At 42.8% G+C, this 23,284-nt stretch overlaps 1 protein-coding gene across 2 annotated transcripts in view; it reads left to right on the top strand.

Annotated features, from left to right (window-relative positions):
* UPRT (uracil phosphoribosyltransferase homolog) overlaps positions 1-23,284 on the top strand; it is a 134,149-nt gene that overhangs the window by 35,092 nt on the left and 75,773 nt on the right. For both annotated transcript variants that reach the window (XM_085608243.1, XM_085608244.1), the window contains exons 3-4: positions 7,824-7,893; positions 16,452-16,514. In XM_085608243.1, the coding sequence (XP_085464369.1) occupies positions 7,824-7,893; positions 16,452-16,514 (133 nt within the window). The remainder of the gene's footprint in view (positions 1-7,823; positions 7,894-16,451; positions 16,515-23,284) is intronic.

Below are 23,284 nucleotides of genomic sequence, written 5' to 3'. Positions count from 1 at the left end.
CATACAACTGTAACCATAGTAATACAGATGTAACATTAACATACCACATCTCCCTCTTTTCCAAACAACCTAACTAATTATTGATAAGAGTTACACATATATTTTCAAAAAGTTCTGTAACATATTTTCACTTGAGTACAAATAAAATAATTCAATAATCATAAATTATACTAAATTCATGAACAATCCTTTTCCCCTTTTCCATTATTAACAACATAATTCCGATATTTTAATGGCATGACAATCGTTCTCCCAACACGTGATGTTCTCAACCCCTCACTTGAGGTCCCTGCTTTACTACTGGAAAATGTACTATTTGACTGTGTCAAACTATTGCTACAATTCCCAATGTCAGTGTCATGAACTTCATCCCATAACCATTTCATGTCAGATTTAATACCATCAGTATCCATTGTTTTTCCTGTTTGAACATTGCATTTTGACATTCTATTATAGTGCCAAATTATCCCATCACTCAATTTTGCAGATCTTGAATATGTTGCAATTACTCGTAACGGTGTTGAAAATTTACTTTTCCCTTTTCTTACCTTGTTAGCCAATTTAACCTTAACCCAATAACCCACACTAAGTACACAATCAAAAGTACCATGGGTTCTGTCAAAGTTGGTCTTGTAATTCTCTTGCTTTTTCCTTAAATTGGCCCTAACCAATGCAGGTGACCATTTCCCATATATTTGCATGTTAGACCATGCCACATTATCTTTACAAAATGGTTCTCTGCCACGCAGTATTCTAAAAGGACTATACCCAGTACCAGTCGGCGTAATCCTATATGCCCAAACTGTACTGAGCAGTTCCTTTTTCCAGTTTTTACCAGCTTTTAATGAAGCTTGTACACTTCCCATTATGACCCTGTTAAACCTCTCTACACTACCGTTACCCGCTGGATTGTATACAGGAGTCTTTTTTTCACAAATTCCATTCCTTACCAAAAAATTCTTAAACTTGTCAGAAGAAAATTGTGGACCATTGTCACTGCGTATCAACTTTGGAATCCCCTCTCTTAAGAATAAACTTTCCAAAAATTTAATAGTATGTTTTGTGTCACATGTCTCATACACTTCGATTTCTGGCCATTTCGAGAAATCATCAATGACAACAAAAACATATGCATTGGAACCATCGTCTCCCTCAATGGGACCTAGCCAATCTATACTTAGGTTTTCCCACGGCCCATTGGGAATTGATTTTGCACCTAGTGAGGGTCTTAGCATACGAAGTGACTTATCAGAATCTTGACAAATAACACAATCTCTTACACATCTCTCAGAATCACGATCAATACCTGGCCACCAATAAGATGATTTCAGTTTACTTTTTAGTTTAGAGATACCGAGATGACCTTCATGATTTAGTTCTAAAATTCTTGATCTCAATTTTAAAGGTACTATGACTCTAACTCCCCTGCAAATATACCCCGAATCATCTATAGATAACTCACATTGTATCTCCCAAAATGCCCTTAAATCACCCTGAATATCTTATTTGGTAGGCCAACCTTCGGTTATGAATTGTGCCGTTTTCTTCAAACACTCATCTTGTGAATATTCACGGTCCCATTCCTCTTTAGAAATAGCAGAGGATCCATCATACACTGCTGCTACATTGAACTCATCCCAATCATTTTGTACAAAACTCTCATATGGCAAAGGAGAGCTACTCGAGTAGTCTGCCACTTGGTTCTTTTTACCAGGTAAATATTCTACCTTGTAGTTAAAATCCAAAAGTTTTAAGGTCATCTTTGCTATCCTGGGTGTGGCTTTGTATATGCCTTCAGAAGTTAAGACTTTGAGTAACGGTTTGTGATCTGTACGTAGCCTAAAACTAGAACCCCATACAAACTGTCTAAATTTTTCCATTGCCCATATTGTTGCCAACATTTCTTTCTCTATTACGGAATACTTTTCCTCTGACGGTGAAAGGGAACGAGATGCAAATGAGATGGTTATCTCTTCACCATTCTCATTTACTTGAGACAGTACTGCTCCCAGACCTTTCCCACTAGCATCTGTCGTAATTATGGTTGGTGACAAGGTGTCGAAAGCTTGAAGGGGAAGGGTAGAGTGTAAATCATTCTTTACACTATTGAAATCACATTCCAGATCATCGTTCCAAATAAATTCACTTTTTAATTTCAACAGTTGCCTCATATTATATGTTTTGGTGGCAAAGTTTTTTACGAATTTTGCGTAAAATTCCGCCATCCCCAAAAATGATCTTAAATCATCCTTTGATTTGGGAGAAGGAGCATTTTCGATAGCTTCAATTAAACTCTTCTTCGTTGAAATACCATCACCTCCCACTTCATGTCCCAAATAAGTGACAGATTTCATTCTAAATTTGCATTTTTTGATTTCCGCTGTCAACCCTTTCTCTGCCAATTTTGATAGTACAGAATTGAGTCTTACATCATGCTCATGTTTGTCTCGTCCCATTATTAAGATGTCATCTTGGAAGTATATAACGCCCTTTAATCCCTTAAACATTTTATGCATTAGCCTTTGAAACACGGCAGCAGCAGAAGCCAACCCGAAAGGCATTCGTACAAATCTATAACATCCAAAAGGAGTTATGAAGGCAGTCAGACTTCTACTGCTGTCATGTAATTGAACCTGGTGGTACGCAGATGTTAAATCGATTGTGGAAAAATATTTTATATTTTTCGATTGGGCCAATAATTCGTCTATTCTGGGCAATGGAAACTTATCAACTACAATATTTTTATTAAGGTCTCTTAAGTCAATACATAGACGCAAACGTCCATCCGGTTTGCGTGCTACCACCAAAGGAGCGATCCATTCTGCGCATTCTATTGGTTCAATTATTCCTTTTTTTTTCTAATTGGTCTAGTTCTTTCATTACCCCTTCTCTAATACCAATAGGAATGTTCCTGGCTCTATGCATGACTGGTATGGCGTCTTTCTTAAGTACAATCTTGTGTACAAAGCCTTCCAATTTCCCAACATCTCCTGAAAATACTTTCAGGAACTGTTTAACTATGTCATCTACCAAGCCTTTTTCTGATTCATCCAATAACATAACTTGATCTTCACTATTGGGGTTGAGTATTATGCCCAGATCACCTTGGTCCATCCAACCTAGCACGGATGGACCTTTTTCTGCCACATATAACTTCCCTGTTGTGCTCCTGTCCTTAAACTTGAATATCAGCTCTACAAAACCTACCATAGGAATCTTCTCACCAGTGTATGTTACTGGTTGTATATCTGGAGCTCTTAGTTCTTGCTTAATAACTTTTTCAAATTTTTCTTCCCATACTGTTCTTTGTATGATGGTATACGGTGAACCAGAATCAGGAACTATTTGTAGGTCAATACCACCGATATTTATCACACATACAGGTTTCTTCTTCTTTTTTAGTCCTACATTCATAATTACATTGTCAAATTCTTCACAATCCTCAATGCACAATATTTCTTCATCAGTGGAATCAACATTCTCTTCCTCCTCTACACCTTTGGCCTCATTAATGCACTTTACATATGATTTACTATTTTTGTTAATTCTCCTTCTACATGCTTTAGTGAAGTGGCCAAACATCCCACAATAACTACATTTAGATTTCATGGCTGGGCACCACTTGTCTCTGGCAGTATGGCCCTTATAACCACACCTATAACAAGTTAGCCTGTTGTCTTCATGCTCACTCTTGTTATAACTACTCGTTCTTTTATCAGCATCTTTGTAACTATTCTTCTCTATTTTTTTTATATTAGTTTTATTAGTAGATATTTTTCCTACTACACTATTCTCTTCATTCTTTTTTAATGCCATCTGTGCACATCTTTTTGACATCTCACCTTTTTTAACAATGGCTATAATTTCATTCAAAGGAGAATCCCCACAGACCCATAATTTTTCTTGTATGGCACTGTTATTAGAATGCATTACCAATTGATCTCTAATAAAACTATCATGTAAATTCTCAAATTGACAATTTACAGACAGTTTTTTCAACGCAGAAACATAATCTTCTACAGATTCATTTTTTTTTGTTTGCGTTGAAAAAATTCATATCTATTAATTCCTACACATACTGTAGGTTGATAGTAAGTATCTAAGTCCTGTAAAGCATCTAGAAATACATTCGCATTTACACCAGACTTTTTTTCCATCTGATAATAAATTCTTGAGCCTTCGGGTCCTAAACTGTGCAAGAGCATTTTCTTTTTCCTTGAAGCTGTGAATTCCTCCTCATTTTCTTCCTCTAGAGCAGAAATATAGTTCAAAAAGTATTCCTTCCAGTCAAGCCACTTTAATGCAGGCTCACCAGGACGAGTCAAAAATGGAACTGGAAGTCCAAGTCCACATCCTTGGTTTGCCATTGTGATTATTGGTGAAGTGCAGTGTATGGTTACTGGATTATATATTTGCACCCAAATATCGAAAAATACTCTTTTAAACTGAGAATATACCAAAGTTTCTTCCGGAATGCAGTACAGTACCGTTATGGTTAACGATTCCTGTCTTGTGACTGCTTCCTGCTTATCTGATCCTTTTCGCGTGTATTCTCGATGAGTAAGATGAGAAAAAAAAAAATCCAAGATGGCGGCTCCGTAAGGTTACGTTGCGTGACCTTACGTGGTGACGCGACGCATGGAGACGTCAGTGTTCATCCTCTAAGGCAACCGGAGTAGTCGTCTCATTCACGCGCTACTTAACACACTCTGACTCACGTGAGAAGTAGAAAGGTTCTTCCCTCGTTGCGGAGTCGGTAAGCTGAACGTCGGCTTTGGAACGTTGCCTTCTTTAAAGGATGCACTTACGCTGTCTCTGCAATTTACTTGATTTTCACGGTGAGAACGTATTTTTCAAGATGTTGCCGAATACACGCGTTGCTTCCTCATTCCTTAAGTTCACGAATACATCATGTTATAATTCCTTTATGTGGAAGTTCAAAATTCGGTTCCTCTCAGCAAAACAAAATTTCCTTGTTATCTTGCTTGACTGCTTGAGCGGCATTTTCTTCTCTGCTTACTCCTTGTTAGATCCGCTCAATGTTCGACATTAATTCTCCTCCTTAGGGTAATTACTTCTGTAACTTGCCGTTAAAAAAAAAATTTAAGAGACTTCAAGGGAGGAGTATTCCTATTTACGAGTTCCAGTTTAACTTGAAATCCCGATCGTCGCCATTGTAATAATACTCCAAGAATGATTCATGAAGATAAATAGTTTAATGGAGCAAGCAGGTACATCCTTCGTTCACAGCTTCCTTCTCTAACTGAACTCTATCTCCTCCATTCTAGAACTATACCTGCATCATACAACCGTAACCATAGTAATACAGATGTAACATTAACATACCACAGTCCTGCGGGTGGAATGAAACATTCTTCCCACCCTTAGTGCACCTGCTAGGTCAGCACAAGGTGATGGTCAAAAATCTGAAAACCAGAGTACCAGATCCTCGCAGTCGTGGTCACAACGGAGGGTCGCAGCTGTACACCATGCAATGAACATTCCCGGTCCAAGAGTAGAAATTCAGATTTGAGATGGTCAGCAGATTGGCAGAAGTGGTTAGTGTCCCAAAGCTTATAATATTTCCTCAGCATTTCTGAAATAGGCTGTATCCTGGGCCCACACACCAGCATCATAATTGTGTAAGATGCCTATAGTGCTGCTAGCTGCCCATCCTTTCACATGGATGAAATGGACCAGGCTGCGGGTGATAGTTTGGAAGGGAAGGGTGCAACTGATGTTTTTATTCCCTAACCCATGAGAAAACCAAGGAATTCTTTCTTTTTTTTCATAGGTCCCTCAGCCAGGCAGTGGGGCTGACATGACGTGTGGGTGACCAGTGTATCAGAGTCTTGTTCCCCGGCCCTAGGGGGGAAAGCAAAGCATGTGGCAGGGGCATGCTCAAAGGGGAGTCTACTGTTGACTCTTGGTCAAGCAAAGTGGTGTTATTAATCCCTTTGGTGCTGGGCCTTCCTGCGGGGTGGAAGGAAGCAGCCCTTTACTGTTCATGGAACCCTCCCCGGTTGCTATTTTGTGACTGGATAGGGGAGAGGATATGGAAGAGGGTGTGGGTCCCTGGCCCCTCGCACAGCTGGGGACAGAGTATTTAGCTCTTCTGGATTAATTTGTGTGTCATTTTGCCTGACTTGTGCGCTTCCTTCTAGATTAGAGGCAGACATTCGAGTTTTTAATTTGTTTTTTATTGCCAGATTGACTAGTGGCGAGTGCAGTGATTCTAGAATCATGCATCATTTTTCCTTTTCAGTTATTGTGCACTCCCACGCCATTCATTCTTGAATACATTAATGTTCTGATCATAAGTGCTTTATTTACTTCTGTCATATTTGCTCGATGACCCCTTTGGTTGGCTCCTTCACCCTTTGTCTTGTGAGCCCTGAAAGCACTCTTTGTAAAAAGCCTAGCATCAACCTCCCTCTTACATGTTATCGTCCAGTGGCAGCTTATTCCTCTTTTGCTCTCAGTTCAAAATAACAAGCAAAGTGAGGGTCCTTTGAGGACTATAAGCCTGGGCAGCAATGGAGCATTTCCATTAGTCTGTTTACATGTCTTACGTGTCCTTTCAGCGATAAACCTATTATGCGGTTGGAAGAGGAATTTAGATGCTGGAAGCAGGCATTCTAGGCACCTGCTGATGACGCAAAGCATAAATTAAAAAAGCCCTCAGACACTTCTGGTTTAGGTGGCGATTATTAGAAGTAAAACATAGCATTTTACCTCTTAGACTGTATATTCCACAGTCAGACTTCTATTTTAGGCAAAATATTTCTGCATTTTATTTGCGAAATTATATTAATTGGGAGCTCAAAGATGACTTGAGCGGTTGCCACTCCAGCTAATGTATTACATCTTTTTGGATTGCAGTCACTCAATCCTATTTGAAATGGAGTGAAAGTTGCTGCAAATATGTGTTTCGCTCTAATTGCATCTCTTCACATGAGTATTTGCGAATCCAGACATGAGCGTACCCAGGAAGAGTGAAAACAGATTGAAAGTGTCCAGTACCACATCATTTAGACAAAACAGGAAAAGGGCCCCTGGGGCGGAAGAATTCAAAGGAGGCAGTGGGGAAGGGGCATATTTGCGAAGACATCCTGTGCAAGGAAGGCAGGTGTCCTATTTCAAATAATAATGTTTATTAACTAATTGAACGAATACGCTTTCTTGAACCTGAGTTATGAAAAAAGGACATGTTTCTAGGATTGTTTTTTTCCCCTTTCCTTGGTGATTTTATGGTGAAACTGACTTTTGTATCAGTGTGGAATATCTGCAATATTGTCTGCTTTTAAGGCTATCCAAGGACTGTAAACACTCTACTCCAAAGTGTGAATGCTAAGGTATAAAAGTTGTTTTTGTACATGTAGTGATTCTTTAATTTAACTACTTGTCTTTCCACCTACTTGAACTATGACCAACGGTGTACTGTGAAGCTTTATCTGTGGTGTAGTACTCACAACAGGTAACCTAATGGAAACTACGCTAATATGTGAATCACAATGTGCAAAAGACACGCTCAAAAAGTACGGAGATGAGCATATGCTTTTTAAAGACGAGAACCCTCACTCACCACTTGGGTGACATGCTTCATCATTGGGTTCCCTCTTGCACACAGTGCCCGCAAGGTGCACTGTGTGGGTTACAACTCTCCCTCTGGAGAGCAGCGCGAGGAGTTTTTTCACTCCAATGCTTGAGGTGAATGCTGGGGGTCGCGTAACTTTATCTGTGCACGAATTGCTCTACTAGACAATGAATTGCTTGTATGGGAATAATGTCCATAACAATGCCCTGTTGATATGATTCTACAGATCAGACTTGTGGTTGAAGAGGGACTAAATCAGCTGCCGTACACCGAGTCTACAGTGACCACTCCAACAGGTACGTCTATTAAATAGCATCACCATGAGCATGTGAGTACACGAGTAACCCGCTCAGCTAGTCTGTAAGTTAAACAAGATCCTAAACGGTTTTTATTTTACAAGCAGGCCCAGCGCATATTTATGTAGTCCATAATCCGTGCAAAACTGTTATTGATTTTAGTTTACTGTCCATGTCTTGCCAAGAGCTGTTTGCTCAAAGAAGCGCTATCTAGGACACCGCACCAAATAGAAGATAAGTCGCCTAGACCATGCTGTTATGTATCATTCATATTATTTATTTTTGGCTTCTCATGAGTAACACTTCAGTGAAGGACGTTTTCATTCATGATCATTGAAGTATTCCAGTCCCTAGTTACTATAAGTGCTATTTAACTTAAGTGCCACACATCCTTCTGCAGTATGATTTCACAAAACCTTTATCAAAATATGATTGTCCAGGGATATTGTGAGTTGACAGAATCCAGCAATAATATACTTCTGCTCATCCTCACAATATTCCAAGCCAATGCAATATGCTGTGCTTGCTTCTTTCATTTTGGTTCTAGCATTCACTGGCTCCGACAGCAGAAAGAATAAAGGGGGAGGAGGAGTAAGAGAAACACAGGGTTCAGATGATCTCTGCTTGGTTTTTCCTCATCATAACCACGGGCTAATTTCTGCCTCTTCCTATTTCCTCTTCTGTGGGATTTTCCTCACTCACCCCTTCCAAGATACAGTTACAGAATCTGTGGTAATGGCTGTGTATTTCTCTTCTCTTCCTCACAACATTTTAAAGCACCTCATGGGTTGCAATGTTGGTCAACAGTCATACTTTATCTGCACAACCTTCTCTGCTTGCAACATAGGTTCATCTTCTTCACCTCTCTCCACCTCTCTCCATTGCCCGAAGTCTTCTCCAGTCTCCTCCTAAGAGACAGTTGCATGTTCTCCAGCCCTGTCTAATTCTTCTTTTTCTAACCCCCATGGTCTCAATGCAGGCTGGAATAGAAAGGCTGAAGATTGTGTAACCCTATAATTCCTCTTCTATACCTCATCTAGGGATTCCTTGACTAAGCATTCATTCTTTAGAGTAAAAATGGTGGGATCAAGTGTCTTACTTTGCTCTCTGACTAGAGTGCTTGTTTCCCCACCTCAACACTTAATTCAGCATGCTCTTTTACGCAGCCCTTTGCCCCTAGCCTCTTAATCCGACATCTGACCAATAGAACAACCTCAAACCAAGCACAGAGAGGAAAGGGAACATCCAATGAATGTGGGAAACAGAGGTTCCTGGGTGCTGGCTGAACAGTGTGAATGAGTGTAAATGGGAGTCATAACTTTTTTCTGTATGGTCAATAGACGAGTACAATTTGTTTCTTTTAGATTTTACTAGGTCATATATGTTAAACAGAATAATTCTTACTTTTTAGGTCATGCCTAGGCAAGTGGTGTCATGTAGTTCCTAGGAATCCCCAGGACCTGTGCGTTTTTGATGACCTAAACTGAGGGCTTGGTGTCCAGAACGCTTCAGAACACCTCCGCAGGATATGTCGGCCGTTAGACCAGCTAGCTCTACAGTGCCACTACTGCCTCTTGTATCTTACAGTGGCGTAGGTAGTTTCTGGCAACCACAGAACATGACAACTCTGATTCCTCAGAGATCGTGGAAAACAGTACAGTACAGTACTTTTCACTCAGTCACTCGTGCTCACTTATTCTCAGAAAATACACAGGATGGCAATTAGGACATTTTAATACGTATTTAGTGGTCCAGCGTCAGTCTTGTGTAAAACACATTTGCTGCGCCAATTAAGAGACTGAAGCAGATTGCAAGTACAAATTTAGTAAATAGTAGATACATTCCTACATAGTGCTAATAAGATGAACATAAGCAGTTCAGATGAAAACAGTAGCACTTTCATATTCCTTTAAGTAATTTGCCTAAATGTACCTAGCCTAGATCTGTATGTGTAGCATGTATATGCGTATATGTATGAATGTAGCCATGAAACCCCTAGGGAAGAACCATTCCCCTCACCTGATGGTAGAGAATGAAGGACCCTGTCTCTGCTCCGAGTATGGCACCCCGTAAGGGATGTCAGACCGCTGCGTGTCGAAGATACAGCATGCAGGACCCCGTTATCCGCTTGGAAGGAATGCTCCTCTAATTTGCAGAGGGAAATAAGTGTCTTATATACTAGAGTGGTCACTCCAGGGTTTCTTCTAGAATCGATTATGTTTTGAAAACAATCATAAATGTTTTGAAAACAATCATGAGTGTTTTTCCAAACAAGTGCGATTATGCACAGCGGCTATTGGCCAAGGATGACGGAAAGTGGTGACCCTTATACAGAATAATTATGCAGTGCCTATGGATATGTTTATGTGCGTCAGGTACAGAGATTATAAAAAACGCCTAAGAGCCTAGTGTCAGAGACAGGAGCAAGCTACTAGGTAAAAGGTCACCTGTTCATAATCGTTTTTGTCGTGTTGATGGGACAATATATGTAAAAAGGAGTATACATGACAGGACTAGCCTAAAGGACATGGCAGTGGTAATCCGTCAATGGGCTTTAAATGCGCCCAGCACTTTTCAATGCAAAAAGAACAATTGATAGATAGAATGCAGAACAATGTCATACATTCATCCCAGTACAGAGATCCGTTGTTGTTTTGTTCACCATGCCATTCCAGTTTTGAACCCAGCTATATGCAAATCAGTCTCAATCCTGTGCCCAATGGGAACAGTCCAGCCCGAACTGCCAAGCCAGGTCTTCCCTGGATTGGAACCAAGCATCCTAGGACCGGTTTCGGGGTTTCACACCTAATCAGCCAGGATAGCTTGACTCCAGTGGCATGGAGAGCACAGGACCCACGTCTGGGCATACCCGTCCCACTCGGTGTGACAAATGTAAAAAGAACAATTGCTGGACAGAATGCAGAACAATGTCATACATTCACCCCAGTACAGAGATCTGGGCCTGAATCCATCGTTTTTTTGCTCACCATGCCCTTCCAGTTTGAACCCAGCGATTTGCAAAGCAGTATTGACCCTTGTGCCCAATGGGAACAGTCCAGCCCGAACTGCCAAGCCAGGTCCTCCCTGGACTGGAACCAAGCATCCTAGGACCGGTTTTGGGGTTTCACCCCTCATAAGCCAGGATTCTGCTGAAGTAGGGATGTGTCGGCCTAGAGGGAAAGTTCAAGATGGTATTTACGCTCCGGGTACTGAAGGGGACCAGCCAGCTATGATATTCCTTGATAGGGTCCCCAAGTTAACCTCAGGGGTAAGAGAACACTTAGATTCCCTGATTAACAAGGTAATATATTGGTTCAGAGTGACAAGACAATGCTACGCATTTATTAGGATTGACATTATAGGGGTGGAAAGGTTGTGTACCACTGATCACTGCTGTGATAAAGTGCATATTTCCTTTAACAATGATTTGGTGGAAGGTTTTATGGCTGTTGAAGCTCGCACTATCTCCAACGCAAACACACAGATCCAAATTCAGCTCCATGATCCAGCTATGCTTAGAGAGTTACTATACACAGGGGTCAAGACGGGCGGGATGAAGCCAATAGTAGGTTAACTGTTACTTTCTACTGACTGGAGCATAAGGCTCCTCCATGCAGTAATACAGTTGTTAGGGCTTTTGTGGAGGAAGAGCTAATCCATCTTTTACCAGCCCAAATGCTGGCTGCCTTTGAGTAGGGTGATAAACGTTGGAGACACAGGTAATGGAATGTTGGGTCAGACCTTGTATTCCAAGTTTATGCCTCCCAATGTGCGTTATGGGGGCAGTCTTGTTGGGAAATCAGCCCTCTCTATCGTGATGGAATTTTACAATCCCAGGATACCCCCATCAAAATGTTGTCATGGAATGTAGCATGTTGACAAACCTATTGGAGGAGGATGAGTGGGCTCATTTTATTGAGACATTTGACATCTGTCTCTTTCAAGAGACATGGTGACTAGCCCCCGCTCATAAGAGTGGGTATATATCTTTGTGTGAATGCAATCCAATCTGCTAGGGGTAGACCCTCAGGGGGTTTGTGCACATGGATTAAAACGTCACTCCATTGTAGAATATCTCCAGTGCCTGTAGCTTCTTGTGATTTATTAGCAGTTAGGCTGGTGCTTCCGTCTTGGTTGATACTAAGAATCTATAATGTCTACAATAGAGTGGAGGATAGCAATAAGGAGACTGACTGAATTAGTATTTTAGAGCAAGCCCTCCTGGAGAGCCCGGACAAGGATAGGCTTCTGGCGGCAGGGATTTAAATGCCACCTTTGAACCCTTGGTACCCTCCCCCCTCTCTCTCTCATGCAAGAACAGGATAACCAATAGAGTATGTCTTCGTTAGATCTACCCACAGTCTGGTGGACAGTAACTACTGGCCATGACACTAAACTGCGATCTCAGGGCCAGTAACGGTAGATGTCACTATGATCGCCAAGGCAAATTGACTTCTAACGGGGTAGAGCATAGTAGGAGAAGTGACTACGTTTTGGCAGACGTAAACCTCTGGTTGGTAATTGTGGATATGGACATAGTTGAGCGTCCAGATAGTGACCATATTGCCCTTTTGTATGCTGCTACAGGCTGAAGTACCCCCAGCTCAAGCATTCTATGGCAAGAGGCACGGGTTCCCTCTCGTACACTAGCAATATTAGCACAATTAGATGGGATTGGGCGATGAAAAACCCAGAAGCACTGGAAGTGATTCAGTATAGTGTAATTGTCAACTACAAGTCTCTATTGAAGCTACCTCTCGTTTCTAGATTCGAGAATTTTACTATTACTCATGTAAAATTAACAACCTACATCAGAGAGGTAGTGGGGAAACAAAGACACAGGGGAATACTGTGCCTAATTCTGATAATTGGTATAATGGTGAATGCAGGAAAGCTAAGAACTAGCTCATCGTGGCCATAAAAACAAAAATACAGCCAGATGTATCTAAGAAAAGGAAGTTGTATCATCAAGTGATAAAGCTAAAAGAGAATGGGAGAGCTCCCTATTAACAAATTTGCATGTAGCACTTTCCAGCAAAGACAATAAGTCATTTCGATAAACAGTTGCTGGCTGTTTTAAGGGCCGTAAACAAACCCACGATTTCTGTGTCCAGCCTCAAGATTGGAACAGCTTTATTCTTACAAATATATCACCACTGAGAGTGATGTAGAGGCTATACGAATTAGTCCTACCCCCAAGTCTACCAACTTGACCTTTTCGCTTAGCGAAACACTAAGGTCTTAATTCCTGCATTTCCGGTCGCGCTATGGGCCGGACAGACTGTCCAACGATCTTTAGAGAGTAATCACAGAAACTTGGGGGCCATACATCAATCTACTTTCTAATACAATCCTAGCTGGTCTGGAGATTCCACCTCCTGGAATTTAGCGGAAAGTATCACTACTTATACAAAAGGGGACTGGGCACACCCAACCAGTTATAGGCCTATAAGCCTGATCGACTCACTACAACAACAAAAATTGTAAAGGTGGTTTGGCTCGTATACAGGAGTGGATCAGAAACGAGAGTATACTCTTGGATTGGCAGGCGGTTTTAGGCCAAATGTGAGTACTGTGGATCAGATTTTTCGTTTTACCTGCATGTATTGGAGAGAGGTGATTATTGGTTAGGGCAAACTTTATGTTGCCTTTGTCGATCTTCGTGCAGCATTTGATTTGGTTCCCTGTGCCAAGCTGTGGAGGGTCCTTGAGGAGATGAGGCTACCAACTCCATTGTTAGACATCCTTGTGAGGCTTCATGCTGATAAAAGTGCACAGATGAGATGGGGCAGGACGAGGTCTTGACTTACCCCATCCATATTGATCAGGGGGTCAGGCAGGCCTGTGTTTTGGCACCTACTCTCTTTACATTATAAATAAATGGTGTAATTGACTTTTTTGATTGAGATGGATGCGATGCACCGAAGATAGGAAGGCGGACTGTTCCCGCACTTCTTTTTGCGACCAACATTTTGTTAATCTCTAAGTCGCAGCAGGGTTTGCAACAACTCCTGAATTCTTTGCAACTGTTTTGTGTGGAGCGGGGCTTGGAGCTTAACAGCTTCAAGACAAAAAGTATGATTTTCACCAGACAGAGATCGACTTTTTGTAAGAGGAGGAAGCTAGTGGGTGATACAACTCTAGATGTAGTGTCCAGCCTTGTGTATTTGGGTATTTAATTTACCAAAAATCTATGCTGGTCACAACAGGTGGAAAAAGCTCAGTTATCTTTGATCCAACACACTGCGTATGTAGGGAAAATCCACTGGAAATAATCATCAAGAAGGGTGGTTCTATACGCAGTAGAGCTGTGGAGCTATTAACATACAGAGTGCCTTTCCATAGTGGAGCAAATATTTTTAAGAATCCTACTAAATCCTTGATCCTCCTATATCTGTACATGGCCCAGAAGAAAATTGCCCACAAGATTGAATGCAGAATGTTGACCTATTGGTAAAGGCTATGGACAACACCTACCCTCGATTCCTATTGGGAGGGAATCAAAGATCTTTTGGTCCCACATAACTCCCGTAAAATACAGTGGCTCTGTGCCATTAAGGCCCATCTCCACAGATTGAAATTGGACAATTATTGTACCTCACCAGAGAGCATGTGTTCGATTGGAAAGGTATATGTGTATTGTGGCTGTCTTGTTTGTCTATACTTTTATGATTCATAGAGATCAAAATAAAGTTCTATGGCACTGTAGCAATTGTATAGCTAGTCAAACCTGGCCTCACAGCAACCAAGATAATTTACTGCATAGCTAAGCACTTATAAGGTCCCAAAAGCCACTGCACTCCAAACCAAAACACATAGGTAACAGACATTTATTTTCATTTACAATGTCAATAGCTCTAACTCTCGCAAATGCAAGACCTATTGCTCTGCAAATGATTGTTTAATACTTACAATTGATCCCATTTCAGACTGTGAAGTGCTGCTCTGTATTACTGAGGATCTATTTTCACACATTTAAAACACCAGTCACTAAAATGTTGGATTTTGCATTCAGGTATTTTGTGCATAGTACTAGAATTATTTCAGATGCCAAAGTGCATTATTTGCTGTTCCTTAAACGCTAATCAACAACTGGCCAGTGAGTGACCCATGAGATTAAGGTAGATAGGCTTGATAATAATGGGTGATTTGGAGGCAGCAAAGAGATTGCTGGGTAGACCCTCCCTACATGGGTCACCACATAGGTCAGGCTTAGTGATGGCTCCTGAATGAACATTGTTTAAGAAACTTGGTCCGATGCTCTACCTAACCAAGCACATCACCACTTAATTATGACCCTGTACTAGTATTCTGTAAAAGTTAGCTTGAGTGTTTGTACTGCCAGCTTTTTCTCTTTTCAGTCTAGCTGAATTAGTCTATTGTGGTTCCCAAAAGACTTGTTACCTCAGTACCCTATCCTGTTAGGATATTTGAATAAATCCTGTATGAACATATCAAGTGTAATTTGGGTTGGTCTTCAGCAGTAGGTAAGTATTGCAAGGCCACACAATGTTTAAAAAAGGACCGCATATCAAATCTTAGTCAGGACAAGTGAAGCAGTTGAAGGAAAATGTATGCTGTTGGTTCAGATGATTTTAAAAGAGTTTGAACAAAGATGTGTCCGACTGTGCGATTACTGAAGGGGGACGATTTTATGCCAGTTGGTCCAACACTATTCCAAGATGGGTCACTCGTCACAAACAGGGAGCCACATCCACTCTGCGTTAGCTAACATGCAACGTGTGTTTGACATCATTGGAACATCTTACGGCTAAGTACCTAGAGTCTCGTAGTACAGCGAGTGGGCCCATCTTTGGAAATATCGTGCATAAGCAAATGCTTACAAACCACTGAGAATATCCTTGAGAAGCAATCCCAAGATTCTGTTGCTTCTTCCTTTCCGAAAAGGAGCAATCTGACCGAAACTATCACATCGCGTCCCATTTGCTCAATAGATCAAGCATTCCCAGATGCATTTTAGACTTGAAAACAGACTGGTTACAGAAGAAGACATGCTGCACGAATCAAAGTGAGAATGTTATAGTAGCAAGTGTATACAGACTGAGATTATATGAACTGATTGGAGGAAATGAAAATGCAGTGCGAGTGACTGACTGTAGGAGGTCATTAGATGTTGTGGCATGACATATGGTAGGGATTGTAAAACTAATAGTGCAAGTCATTGTTAAGTGTCATTGGTTAGCGGGTCAAAACGAATGTGATTCCAGGCAAGTGAAGGATAGTTATAGTAGGTAACCATGGTTTTATGCAAGGAAGAAAGGCCATTTAATTTAAAAGAAAACGGTTGTGAACAGGTGGAAACATTTTGAAAACCTATGAGCATAACTTTGTTTTTTCAGTAAACTCCTGTTTAGGTATTTTATATTACCACAGCATTGAGAGCTGTAGTCTTTGGTCGCGGCACGTGTTCTTGCGCTGTTTCTGATATTGTGCAGATTTTCCATCCACTCCTATGCAATGTAATGATTGGGACATTTGGTATTTTTTGGCTTTTGTTATTCACCTCCTTTATTTTCCTCCTTTATTCTTTTCCACAGGGTATAAGTATGAAGGAGTGAACTTTGAGAGAGGAAACTGTGGTGTCAGTATCATGAGAAGTGGTGAGTTGAATCTTTTAGTGTTATGTGTAAGCTTTACAGCAGAATTCAGGAGGTTTCTGAACAGATGTGTGCTTTAACAACAAGGGAACATGAGCACAAAGTCTCCAAAACCCACCATATAACGACATGGCTTTTAAAATGGAGTTGTCTGCTTTTAACAGTTTCTAGTGTAATGTCTGCACAGACCACGTATTGAAGAAAACTCCTTTTGCCATCCTCATCACCACCAGATTGTGCCTTTAGCCCAGTCACTATTGTATCCTCTCCCTTAGAGTGCTGTAGAACCATACAGATTCATTTGTGCTTTATAAGTCCACACATACGCAGTTTGTTTGTATTTTAAGTGCCTTTCAAATACCATATTTTGGAGAGAGTCTTCGAGGCTTAAGCATTAGCCTTCTGAGGAGAGTAGACGTACAACATTAAAGATCACGCAATAACAACAATCCACTCACCATTATTGTCTTAGCAGAAAAGGTCACTTTATTAATACAGATAAACAGAATCTTTCATATCAAAAAATCCCTATTCGCATTATGCTTCATCCAAAAACCCCGAAAACAATTTATCATACTAAAACCAACAAGACTTGCAGAAATACCCCATGTAATGCACTAACCCATCATTTCCTTTCCCCTCCTTTGTTTTTTATTGACCTTCTCCTCCCCCCCTCCCCCACCCCAGAGGGATGGATAAGCCGCTCCAGACTATCCAAACCCCCCACAAAAACGCCACCCAGGAAAACCAAAGAGTTTTTCTGGCCCCCACCCCTCAATGTTTGTTATAACATGAAATTATGATACACTTTTATCACAACAAAGATTTTCGTTCCAAAAATTTGCCAACAAATTCCTCATCTCCAATAGATAGTATGTGTTAGACCTGTCCGCCCTAGGGCGGTCTTTCCCGTTTTTTTTCGCCCTTGCCTCGTTTTTTTCCACCCTCTTTTTGGTTGGCCCTAGGTCTCCGGGCACCTTACCATTGCTAATCAATGCTAAGGTGCAGGTGCTCTCTACTACTAATATGGCTGCCACAGACCCCTGCCCAGGCGGAGCGGTCTTTCTAGAAGCGCCCTAGTTGTCAGGAGCTGGCTGGAACCTCTAATTATTGTGACATCACCAGCCTGCCTCCCCTGACCATAGCTAGAATGTGGAAGCCCCTGGAACCTTCCGGAATAGAGAGTGATCACCTGACCTGGGAGTATAAATAGGAAGGGCGGGAAGCTTTCTAGTCAGTTGGGACATCACTGACCTGGGGGGGACCCTGTACTGGAGTTTTAGGCGGAAGGGGGAGGGGGCACCTATACCACTAGGGGTGACTGGGTCTAGGCCTTGCCCTCTAAGCTGTGTGAGGAATCCTGACCAAACCCACTGACCTGGCCCAGTGTGAGGGAATCCCCAGGGGACCATCCATAGAGGCCTGACTGACAGCAGCCTTCAATTCAACCCCCCTCCCCTCCCCACTGCCTTAACCAACCCCTCAACTGGGAAAAGGGCAACGAACCATCAGCGCCACAAGAAACCACCACCTGAACGAAGGGCTGCTGGGGACTCAACCGAGTATCCTTTCCAGAGCCCCCTCATTGACTCTGCCGGCGCTGTTACCCCTTCAGACCCCAGCGCTACCCGCTAGAAGCACTAAACTGGATGGGCGCTGTCCTTCCCCTGAAGCGCTGAGCCCTGAAGCGCTGTGCTAGAAGCGCTAATCATTCCCCCATTCACCGTCGCTGCCCGAGTTCCTGTCGGCGTGATAGCTGTGAGACATTAATTAACCCTATTCACCGTCGCTGCCCGAGTTCCTGTCAGCGTGATAGCTGTGAGACACTAATTGACCCCATTCACCGCCGCTGCCCGAGTTCCTGTCAGCGCGGTAGCTGTGAAGTATTAATTAGCCCCAAACTCACCGCCGCTGCCCGGAGTAGCCGCAACTGTCAAGGGGGACCGGCCGTCCCTGTCGTGACCCCCCACATCAGCTGAGGAGAACCTCTCCGCGGAGGCACCGGTGGCCGCAGCCGATCTGAGGAGACTCTCCACCGTCACGTGACGGGGGCGCCGGCCGTGTCATAGGCCTCGCCCCCGCCCAGCCTCCCTCGCACCTCGTCATCACTCCCCGCGAGATACGCTGCTCCAGCGGGAGTGAAGCGGGATCGTGACTTCACTGACAACCCCCCCCCCCTGGAGGCGTCAGCTCACTAAGACCGGCGCAAGGGTCCCGGAGGGCCGAAGAACACAGGTAACATCCCCGGGGAGGGAGGCGGAGACTTGCGGAGCGTGGGGGGGCTGCCGAGAAGTGTCCAACCCTCAGGAGGCAGCCCCGCATCCGCCCCTTCCGGGAGAGACTGGGACTGGGCCTCGAGTGCCTGGTGAGACTACGGGAGGCTCGGGTCATTCCTGCAATAACTGGGACCGAGCGTGTGAGGCTGGGGAGAGCCATAAGGCAAGCGCTATAGCCCCATAAGGAATCCCCCCTTGGTGGTAGTACATGGAAGCCATACACCAGATCGCTCCCCTTACAATGGGATATAGTCCCCAGTTGTCGTGACACTATTAAAGTGGGTTGAAGCGCGGGTGATACATTGGTAAACTCATGCAAACTTATTCCTAATGTTATGCTGATACAGTGATGAATTCATGTTAATTTATTTCTAATGTTATGCTAATACATTGATGAATTTATGCTAATTTATTTGTAATGTTATGCTGATGACTCGATGAATTTAAGCTGATCTGAGGTAGATTTAGCACCTACAGGGTACTGTTGAGTGACCATAAAGTGAAAAAGGAGAGTTACAGTGACTTTGTTGATTCATGCTAAACTGAGAAATGATTATATGCTGAAATAACCCTCTTTCTCCTGTCAAAAGCTACATAAAGAGTCTTGTTTTTAAGCACAAGTGGTGTGGTGTCAGGTCATTGCGTGCGTTGCTCTGCCAAGGTGGATGCGTGTGCTGCACAGCTGCTTTACACAGGATGCATTTGGGTGCCTTCCTGCCTTGCGCCAGGCTACCCCTGTGAATTGGCAATTCCCAGGTCCAACAGTATGCTTGACCCATCGGGGATAAATGTACCCCATCCTCCCGGAACAGATGATCTTCTGTACCTGTGATATTATCATGGGATAAAATTTTAATACCCATCGCCTGGCAAAAAACTTTCATCGCCCGATTAAGCTTCCTGCGAGCTTTCTCCATTGCAGCGTGATTGCGAGCCCCCCTCCAATGTTGCCTGTAGATAAATTCTGTCCATACCAAAGACGTACATGCCCAATTGTTTTTTAATACTGCCAAGTCCAATTTCATCCGTTTAATAAGGGATAACCCGATAACGACACTAAGTCGTTTTCGCCTAGATGGATAATTAACAAGTCCGGAAATCCTCTTGCAGATGACCGCTCTGATAACATGGTAAATAAACCCTCCAACCTCATACCACCTTTTCCTTTCCAGAAAACTTCGTGCCCTTTGCTGGGAAGTCCAAGTGCTCTGCCGTATATCTGCTGCTCTGCAAAAGTGGCTGCCCATTTAATGAAGGAGTGACCTACTATCCATGTACGCATTTTTGATGACATTGAACCTTTTACACAACCTAGGCTGAAAAAACAAAATTAGCCGACAGAAAGGTGCAATAAAGTTATTATTATTTCCTGACGTAGCGAGTAAAACAAGCAGATTTCCACCTACCAATCCTCTTGATGTCCTCTCAGCCCCAGCTCAACCTGGCCGCTTCAGTGGCCGCCGATACGAAAAGAGTGTGTCCCAAACAGTGAAGGGTTTTCCCCAATTTTAAACTAAGTCTTACGTAGCACAGCCAATAAATGAGGACTGGAGATCTTAGACCCATTCCTATGAGAAATTTTGTTTGCCCCAGGCTGGAAATCAGCCAAATTGGCAAATGACACCCACTCCCCCCAAAGTACAGCATCCGGCACCCCCCTGCTGTTTAATGTGACCCATGTGCCTTTGCCCAATTGATCGGTTTTAGACCTCAACATAATCCTCAGTTCGTTATCAAGCACTTGGACCTCACTACTCTGTATACCCATCTGCTCCCTCAAACCCAATAATTCGGAGACCCTGAGAGCACCAAAGAATAGCCAAATCATACAAATCCTAAAACGGTAAACCTCCCAAAAATCATAATAGCAAACTGGTAGTTGCACCAACAATTGTTGTAAGAGGGTAAACGTAACTGGTTCACGTAACAGCAAGGAATAAGAACGTTCTCTGCTGAAACCTTTTAACATGCGCCCTAGCAATACATACCCAACTAAATCCTGACCCCACCACAATTGCCCATAAAAGGAAATCCCAGCCAATTTCCCAGAAATAGTAGTGAGTGACAGGGCCTTCTTAATCAAATGCAAAACAAACTGCAAAATGAAGCTTTTGTTACCATCAGAGTTCCCATCAAAGTTGTGAAATTTTGCATAACTTAAAAATTCACTTCAAGCCTGTTGATAACTGCTTCTGGTGGAAGGAGCTAAAGAATTTTCCAACAATTCAATGATCCTCAGTCCCCCAGCACCCAGGCGTTCTACGGAATCGGAGTTTTGAAGTTGTCTGCACTTGGCGCCAAACTGCGGAATTTCTGCCAATTAAAGTGAGACAACGCGTCTGCTATAAAATTGTTTATGCCTGGAATGTGCCTTGCTCTGAAAACAATATTCAATCTGAGGCTCTGTAGCATGAAAGCCCGCAAAAGGCGTAGTACTCGTATAGCTCTAGCTTTTTGATTGTTAATAAGATTTACAACAGACATATTATCGACATGAAAAAGCACACACCTATCCCGAAATTCCTCACCCCAAACCAGTAATGCAACAATAAGAGGGAACACCACCAGAAAGGCAATACTGCGTCCTTGCTGAAGCCAATGGGGAGGCCATCTCTCTGCACACCAGCGTCCCTCCCAAAACAAACCGAATCCATGGGCCCCAGATGCATCTGAAAATACATGGATCTGCCAAATGGTATTGTCCTCCACAAAAAAGAGAGAGACTCCATTAAAATCCGCCAAACATTTTAGCCAAATGAAAAGATCTTCCCTAATGGCTCTGGTAATTCTAATCCTGTGGTGAGGAAGGTATGCTCCTGACATTGCCATCCCCAAACGTCTGCAGAAAGTCCTGCCCGCGCTGACCACCCGACAAGCAAAGTTTAGATAGCCCAATAATTGCTGAACTTGCCTGAGCTCAATTTTTTCTTTACCAACAACTTCTAACAAAAAGGACCTGACCTCCCGAACCTTTTCCGCCAGCAAGCGAGCCATCATGACCTGAGTATCAATTTCTGTACCCAAAAAAGTAAGCCTGGTGCTAGGACCTTCAGTCTTTTCAGGAGCCAGCGGAACGCCAAACTCCTCAGCCATGTCCTGAAAACTGCTTAATGCTCTGAGACACTAATCTGAATGTGCCTCTCCAGTGAACATAAAATCATCCAAATAGTGACATACATATTTGTGACCGCTCCTCTCTGAAAAACACCATTGCAGGAAGGTACTAAGCATTTCAAAAAGAGGACAAGACACTGAGCAACCCATAGGGAGAATTCTGTCTACATAAAATGCTCCATTAAAAAACATGCCCAGAAGCTCAAAATCTGAAGGATGTATTGGTAATAAACGAAAGGCAGGCTGAATATCACTTTTCGCTAACTCAGCACCAGTCCTCACCATTCGCACCAATCTTAATGCATCGTCTACCGAGGCATAAGAAACATTAGAATCAGCAGGGGAAATGAAATCATTAATTGATTGACTTTCATGCCACGACAGATGGTGAATTAAACTAAATTCACCAGCTATTTTTTTGGGTACTAAGCCCAAAGGGGATACAATCAAATTACGCATAGTGCACTGCCTAAAGGGGCCCGCTATTCTGCCAGCCATTAACTCCACATCCAGTTTCTTTTGCACAAACTGAGGCAACTCCTTGGCAGATTTCAAGTTATCAGCCCATCGTTTTACTCTTGGCCCTTGATAACCGATCCTGAACCCATCCTTAAAACCCCAATAAAGTTTTGCAGCTGCCTCAAAATCTGGATACTTATCCAGCCATAATTCCATACACACCAGCTTAATTGGGGTATGAGCCTTTTGGCATAGGTTGAAAAACTGGTCCTCTCTCCCACTGGAATCTCCCTTGTTCCCCAAACCTCTGATTAGGGAAGCATTGTGTAAGGGTATGTTTTCCCCCGCATTGAGAACATTCATGTTTGAACCTACAGAATTGTCTGGTGCAGATACCCCCGTTAAAATTCCAACATGCCCTGGATGTTGGGAGCTGTCCTCTACCAAACCAACCCGCCCGATTTGGGCGGGGCGATGTTGAAAGGGCCGGTAAGTAATTGGTAAACCACTTGCGGTATGTGTCGTTGCAGGCGGTTGGGTAGAGGACATCCACTGAAGCCAAAGTTCCTGGTCGACATCACCCCAAGGTTTATCGTGAAAGATACTAACTCTAGCCCTGAATTCCTCGTCGTAGCTGAGCCACACAAAACCACCAAAATGAAGTTGGGCCTTACTAATTATGTCCATGTATTTTAACATAGCAATTGCCCTATCTTAGTGTTTTTCACAATAAACGCTTGCATATATCAAAAATGCTGCAGTCCAGTTCTCAATGGTCTTGGGGACCCTGGGACGTCTAGAAAGCTCCCATTCCTCCTCCTTTGATCCCTCAGCCTGAATGTCCATATGGAGTAGTTTAAAAACATCGACAAACTCATGTTGCCAAATCCGGTTTTTTGTCATAACTGAAAGGTGCGTCCCCAA

This window comes from Triturus cristatus, chromosome 5_2 (genome assembly GCF_964204655.1).
Source record: "Triturus cristatus chromosome 5_2, aTriCri1.1, whole genome shotgun sequence".
NCBI lineage: Eukaryota > Metazoa > Chordata > Amphibia > Caudata > Salamandridae > Triturus > Triturus cristatus.
The sequence above is the reverse complement of the archived record's forward strand: the minus strand, read 5'-3'. Positions and strand labels throughout refer to the sequence as shown.